Source organism: Lutra lutra, chromosome 15 (assembly GCF_902655055.1).
Source record: "Lutra lutra chromosome 15, mLutLut1.2, whole genome shotgun sequence".
NCBI classification, from domain to species: domain Eukaryota; kingdom Metazoa; phylum Chordata; class Mammalia; order Carnivora; family Mustelidae; genus Lutra; species Lutra lutra.
The window spans coordinates 67,247,892-67,255,365 of NC_062292.1; the positions used below are offsets into that span (position 1 = coordinate 67,247,892).

Here is a 7,474-nt window from a genome sequence, read left to right on the forward strand (position 1 = left end):
CACTGCCCTGTGAGGAGTGCTGTGTGATTTTAGCCATTCTGCTTCCCTCTCTGGTTTCCCAGTCCTCTTGTATAAAGTAAAATGAATTGTGTTTGTGCTCATGCTCCGTTCAGCGGCTCACCTGTCACACACAGGAGCTCACTCTCGCTCACAGCCTCCTTTGAAGTGGGTCACATATGAGGGACCTAAGGCCAAGGACCTTGAGTGACGGCCTGAAGTCGCAAAGCCTGGATGGTCTCGCCAGGCCAGCAGGAGAGAGCCACTTGCCAGATGCCCCGTCCATTCCATTAGGACAGTGTGTAAAAGAATCACAACACCTAGCGTCCCACCGACATGTGTTAAGGTCCTCTGTGCCCAGTACAGTTCCAGGTGCTGTAAATAAATGCGGTCCGTGGGCTTCTGTGTTCATTCATAGCGGGCGGGACCGTACCCGGCACACGAGACGGACACTGGAAAATACACACACGCACACGCGCACACACACTCACCAATTCACACTAACCCCAGAGGGGCTGAAGTTATTTCTCTCACCGTATGGACGAGACCTCCGGGCAGGAGAGGAGGCGGGGACCTGGCTGGGGCCGGCCCTGGTGACCCGGCGGTCTCTGCGGTACGCGAGAGGAGTCTGAGCTCCAAGCGTTAGCAAGAGAAGAGGTGGATTCCTGCTCTCAGGAGAGGAGGAGAGGCTGGGCTCTGCTGGAGACAGGGCCCTGGCGGTACAGGGATGCTGCCGTCTGGGCGGGGAGGGGACCCAGGTTGGGTCGGGGACATTGGGGGTGTGGGGCCGGGCAAGAGGGCTGGGCCATCTTGGCCAGCTGAGTGCTGCTTTTTTTTTTTTCCTCTAATCCTATTTTGATTATATTAAGATTCATCAGGACAAACCAAATGTGTATATTATCAAATAAGCTTTTCTTCCCACAGCGGCTTCGAACTCCTCATTTGGGCTCCTCCGGACCTACCTGCCCTCCCATGGCCCGGCCACCAGCCAGCAGCCTTCCAGACCCCAGCACTCCTCGGTCATCTACTCGCAGGTGAAGGTGGCATCGCCCCCAGTCTCCACAGCTCTTCGAAGCTGAGTCCACACACCCTTCCCTGCACCCCAAGCCGTCCTGGGGTGGGGATGTGCAAGTAGGAAGGTCTGCACGGCCCCAGGCCCCATCCTGTGGCCTCTGCTGTCATGTGACTGGAGCACGGGCCCCGCAGGACGTCGCTGTTTCCCAAGCGACAGCCCAGAGCTCATGGGTTTTTGTGCAGTGACATGTGGCTTCCATCCAAGGCCATCATGTCCCCTGGTTTCCTCAGTAGGCTTCAGCCACAGGTCCCTGTTCCAAGTCCCACTCCCACATACACTCTGAGCTCTCCTCAGTGAGACCTGCTCCTAGACCTTGTCTGCAGACACCTGCCCTCCCGCAGACACCTGCCCTCTGTGGACACCTGTCATCCCCACAGTCACCTATCCCCCTCTGCGGACACCTGCCCCCCCCCAAGACACCTGCCCCTCACGGTGGCTTTCCTCAATGGTCATCAGCCTGGCAGGGCTACCACAGCACTTGGCCAAGTGGGACAGCATGTGACCCTGGGAACAGGCGCAGGCGGGGTGCAGACCTCACCATGGGGCTGTACTCCGTGCCCCGCTCCTCAGACAGTAAGGTCAGTCCCTGACACCAGGACAACTGATCCCTGGACCGGGGCCAACACCCCTGCCCGAGCCAGTGGGTTCACAGCCCCTTCCCATGTGCCCCCTGGTGTGGGCACAGGGATATCCTCTCAACTGTCACCGGGAGGAGACACGCACTCCAAGTGTGGGCTGTTCTGACAGAGCCAGCTCCGAAGGTCATGAGGACAGAGAAAGGCAGGCAGGGCCGGAGACAAAGGAGGCGGGACAGCTTGCTGGGAGCTGTGATCAGATTCCAGGTCAAGAAGAAGACACAGGAGAAACTTTGGAGACAGGGAAAATAGAATGTGAACTATATAGTATTGATACTATTGAATCAATAACTGGTATTACTTTAAGAATATTTTTGAAAATATTTGAAATACCTTGAAGTGATTCAGTAAAAGGTTTTAAACGTGTGTGTGTGTGTGTGTTAGTGCGTATTTCTATGTGTGTGTGTGGTGGGGGGTTGTTCCAGGATTCTCCCTCTGCGCAGCCGCCTGGGAGCACTCCCGGGCAGGGAGGTTTGGTCCCTGCACACTCCGACATGGGTCAGAAGTGTGACCACGTCAGAGCCCACTCCAGGCCACGCCACCCCTGAAGCCGAGAGCCCCTCTCCTCCCCGTTACCCTCCCCAGATGACGTCGTCTGAGCTCTCCGGCCATCTTTCAGGGCTCCCGCTAGCGTGCCAGCCACCGCGTGCCTCGGAGACTCCCAGGACGATGAAGTTCTGTCCGGGAGGCACAGCTCTGTGGCTATAACCGTGGACTACTGGGTGGGGGGATGTAGGACTTGGGTGCACAGTAGAAAAACCCCAAGCTGACCACCACACAGCAGGTGAGGAGGCAGTCTGAAGACAGGCAGGGCCTCTGCAAAGACTGTGTGCGGAGAACAAGTCGTGTGGACGACAGACGACTTGGAACTTAAAGACCCTGAGCTGGCCTTTGTCCCAGAAGACGTGGTAGAGACCTCTGGATACTGCTGTGTCCCTGGGCTGGTGCCAGGCCTGGGAGAAGAGTAGCCAGGAGCAAGCTGCATGGGGGGTCGCCTCCTGCTCCCTGGGGCCACTGCTGGAGACCAGCGGCTTTGCCAGGCGCCAGCAGCAGGAGAAGCAGGCTGTTCCTGGACACAGCAGCCCCAGGCCGCATGGGAGTGAGCACGCCTCCTGGAGAGCCCACACGGCATCATCTCGGGAGAAAACGCGCCGATGGGCAGGTGCGGCACGAAGGCCGGGCCAGGCTGTCTGAGGCGGGTGGAGGCAGGGAAGCAGAGGAGGACGCATGGGATCCGGCAGAGGCCAGCGGGCAGGGAAGCCTTCGCATCAGACGAGAGGGTGGAGCTCCGATTCCTGAGATCTGCCCGGTCCCAGCCTCGTGCCCCCCAGCCAGCTGCCTAACCCGAGGGCAGCTTCGTGCCCTCACCTGCAGGTTGGGGTAAGGACAGCACCTACCCCAAGCCGTTGCGGTGAAGACTAAGGTTTAAACATTTAAACAATGGTTTCTCAGTTCGGTAGTTTCCCATAAAGCTACGCCCACCCTGACCACAGCAGCCAGCAAGCCTCCGCCTGGGCTCTGACCCCAGCAGAGTGAAAAACACCATTTACACCACACCTGTGCGTGGGTGCTTTTAGCAGTTTGATGACAGTCTCCACAGCTGGAAACAACGCAAATACCCCCAAATTGGCAAACAAATCCATCTAATGGACAAAGGCCATACAACGGACTCCCACCCGGTGCTGAAGAGAAAGAAGGACTCCTGGTCTCTATGACTGCAGTGTCCCCCACAGGGACAGCTCGCCGGCTGTGGCTGGGGCGTCAGGAGGGCTCGCCTGAGGGCTCCCCACGAAGGGGACAGGGGAGCTCTTGGCGACGATGGAATGTTTTGTCTTGACTGTGCTGCTGGCGGTTACATGAGCGCGTGTATTTGCCGGGACTCAGACTACGCCCTAAAAAGATGCACACGTCTTGGTGAAGCTTACGGGGACCCCTTGCCCTTGCCGTGCCCCTGCTGGGTCCTCCTCCCCCGGAGATTTGCAGGGCTCGTCCCTGCACTGCGTTCAAGTCTCTGTCCAGAAGGCACTTCCGGAGAGAGCCTAGCTCCGGCCCTGTGCCCCGCGCCGCCCAGCGCAGCGGTCCTCATGTCACCGCTCACTGCCCCTTCGCACGACTTCCAGGCTAAGCGGGTCTCTCTTCTCTTACAGCGGAAGGACCGCACACATCTCAAGGGCTCAGCCAAAGCCAGGTCGTGTTGTTCTGAGTGTCCAGGCTAGGAAGCCCCGGGAAGGACAGGGCAGGTGCGGGGCGGGCCAGCATGCTGCTGGCTCCCTATGATGGGGGGCCCGTCCCGGCCACTGAGAGCTCAGCCCAGCCAAGGGGACAGGGTGCGGGGGGTCCCGGGGTCCCTGATTGTTTGTTGTCCCGCCTGGTGGTAGCCCAGAAGCCCCAGAGCTCTTTCCGTCCAGGCTCGGCCTCCGTGCGTGCCCTGAGCCACACACACTGGGGACGCCTCCAGTGACAGATAAGAACTCTGGTCCCAGAAAGCTGACAGCCTGCCCTTCAGGCAGCTTTGGTCCCAGGCTGGGCGGGGGAGGGGGTTGTCTGTGATGGGAGACAGACGGTGGGATCCAGCACTCCGACTCGCCCCAGGGTCACCCAGGGCGACTGTGTGGACACCCCGAGACTTGAGGTCAAAACACGTAATACTCCGGGATCTACTGCTTCACATATCTTCTGGTTCCCGCGGGTTCCCTTCACCTGTCAGCTAGCAGAGGCGCGGGCAGCTGGTCAAACATTACCGCAGGTGTGTCTGTGAGGACGTTTCCAGAAGGAATCAGCACCTAGGTCAGGAGACTGTGTAACAATCCCCTCCGCAGGGCAGGTGGCATCTGCCGATGGGTTGAGGCCCCAATAGAACAAAATGGTGGAGGAAAGGCAGATCCACCCCCTGCCCGAGCGGGCCGTCCGCCTTCTCCCCGGGGGACAGCAGCTTCTCGGGTCCTCTCCCACCGTCCAGCGGGTGCTGCTACGGGACTCCTTGCTCATGCCGGTAAAGATCCTGGTGTCCACTGTCCTCTTCCAACAAAACAAACATTCTAAGGGATTTCTGCATTTTTTATGAACACCTAAACCCAGCATAGTGCTTTTGTTGTGGTAATTCCTGTCTTTCACACCTGAACTCTCTCTCTCCAGCAGTGGACAAGTACACCCAGGGCCTGGCCACAACCTCCCCTCCCCGTCCTCCCTCGGTCCCATAGGCAGTTCCCCCAGGCCCGGCTGTCTGTGAGGTTTTAGAGAAAACTCTCAGCTGCTTGTAACCTCAGCTACACCTGAAGTTCTCGAATTTTGTCATCTGCTGATTTCGTGCCCCTTGTCTGTATCCCCTGATCAAAACCCAGTAAAATCCCAAAAGAGGCCCAGAAATAGGTAAGCACAGGGGAGCTAGGTCCAAGGTCAGGGTCCAGGGAGGAGGAACCCCATCTTTAAGCAGCTCATGAAAGCTTCCTTTAGGGAGAGGAGAGTAAGCCAGACCGTGTGGGGAAGGCTGGCGGGACCACCAGACACTCTGCAGACTCTCCGTCCACCCTGGGGCTGGCGCCACACTCATGAGGTCACCAGCTTCAGAAGGAAAGGGCTCTCCAGTTTCTGTCCCTCACACAAGGCCCCTGAGAGCTAGTAACCCTGTGTGGTGGGGACGGATTGCACTGGCCGCCAGCACCAGGACGCAGAGACACAACAGGGGCAAGGCTCACATGGCCCACAGCAGGAGGCAGGTGGCGGCCGCATGGCCAGTGTGTGAGGCAGGCCATCAGGGTCCCAGAGGCAGGCTCTGTCACCAGCAAGGTTTTCTAGAAAGGCCAGCAACACTAAGCACACAACAGGGCCCCAGAGCAAGAATTTTCTCGCAACAAGTACTAAATGAGAGGCAGCTTGACAAAAATGCATGCCAAGCAAATACGTAACAGTTGAAACTGCCCATTTCAAAGCCTGGCTCTGGGTCACTGAGCCCCTGACAGACGCAGACAGTGCCCCTCTCACAGGCACCTGCCACCCCAGGCCCTCATCAACCCTCCCACGGCTGCCTGTCTTGGAGAGAGGCCACTTGCAAAAGACAAACCAAAAACTGAAACGAAAGCACTAAGACCTACTCATCAAATCCTGCCACGTGGGCTTGGAGACGGCCAGCACCACGGCCCCGGGCACTGCTGGGGTGGGCGGGGGGGACACCAGCTCGGACCCTCTAGGGCCCATTGTGGGTGAGCCTCTCAGGGAAAGGTAATGACCATTTTCCCAAAGGCAACGTCACCCTTTTGATACTGTATGTCACAGTTTCTGAAGTCTCACAGGCTCCCCACTTGGAGACAGAAGACTTTCACGGTGTATTTCTAGAGTAATTCTACATTTTATTCTTGGCGAAAAGCTGTTCTCACAGGACTGCTGACCTAGGTAATACAGTGAGTTGTCTCAAACCAAAAACCCTGAAGACAAATGACAGGACGTGGCCTCAGCCTGACAAATGAATTTGGGGATGCTTCAGTCCATGGAGAATGAATTCCTTCTGTCCCCACAGCCAGACCGCTGCTCCGGTCTGGCCAGCTACACATCATTGCAGAAGAGCCCTTGGGAACGAGAGAGAGAGGTGGGAGAGGATGGACTGGGCCATGGTATCATGTATCAGCATCTGTGGGGACATCAGTTCACCTCGGCACACCACCTCGGGGAGGTTGCTGCTGTCCCAGCAGGTGCACAATCTACCCCCCTGAGCTGTTCCCCTCCATCTGTGAGCACTCAGCAGGGAAGGAGGGGTGTAACAGGACTGAGCAACAGGGACTCACTGTCAAAGCCCAGAGAGAGAGCCATTGGGTAGGGTGGAGGCAGGAGGCTCTGCGTTCCTCACCTGGCCTCTCCCTGGTCCTCAGGACAACTGTCCATGTGGTGACAAGCTTGCCCCCGCTGTGCCCCCCACGGAGAAGCTGGGTCCAGAGCCCTTCAGAGGGAATATGCATGGTTTCCTTCCAGCTGGGGAGGGGCAGAGTTCGGGAGGCAGCACCCCTCTTGGAGTCTTGTCAGTTTTGTCAGTCATGATGGTGGAAAGGGGACGTGGTTGTAGCAGGTTAGAGTTCCCTTAAAGCAAGGCACACATCCATTTCTTTACCTCATGCCCAGGTGAAGATGAGGAAGGCTGCCAGAGTGTGAGTAGAATTTCCAGACGTGTAGCCAGAGTGCTCTCGCCCCCTGACATCACTGGACATTGCCTACCCCTGGGAGACCCCAAGCCCCGTTCACCCTAGGGCCATCTTCTGTGGCAGCTGGGAGCCTGGGCCTGTCCCTGCCCCTGCCTCACAGGCACCCTGAGAATCTGCTCGGGTGCTAGTTAAACACTTCTGGTGGCAGGGCACTTATTACCTAAAACATCAGACCAGAGTGTCCAGCCAAGCTGTCTGCATTGAGAAACCCCTATAATCCTTAGCAGTGCCTTCCTGGAAACGTCCCCTAAAAGGCACACGATGCCCACTTCTCTCTGTATAATTGCTGGCAGCTGGAGAGCCACAGTGTGGCACAGGGGAGACGAGGGACTGCTGACTCCATCCCAAGAGGGCTGACTGTATCCAGGAGAAGAGGAAGGTTTCCAGGGACCACTCGGTGGGGCTGCAGTTCCACCTCGTGCCACTGGGTGCCGCTGACGGTCCGGGCACAGACGGCAGCGCCGGGCTCTCAGGTGCTCTCCAAACTCCCCCGCCCACCAGGAACTCAGTTTTGAGTTATGATAACTTTATTGCCACATTACTCAAAGGTGTGCAAATACAAAATTCGTACACTTATG

At 57.7% G+C, this 7,474-nt stretch overlaps 1 protein-coding gene across 6 annotated transcripts in view; it reads left to right on the top strand.

Moving 5' to 3' along the window:
• FCRL5 (Fc receptor like 5) overlaps positions 1-1,515 on the top strand; it is a 32,498-nt gene extending 30,983 nt beyond the window's left edge. For all 6 annotated transcript variants that reach the window (XM_047704584.1, XM_047704588.1, XM_047704587.1 and 3 more), the window contains one exon: positions 922-1,515. In XM_047704584.1, the coding sequence (XP_047560540.1) occupies positions 922-1,076 (155 nt within the window). In that variant the 3' untranslated portion in view covers positions 1,077-1,515. The remainder of the gene's footprint in view (positions 1-921) is intronic.
• Positions 1,516-7,474: the final 5,959 nt, after the last annotated feature.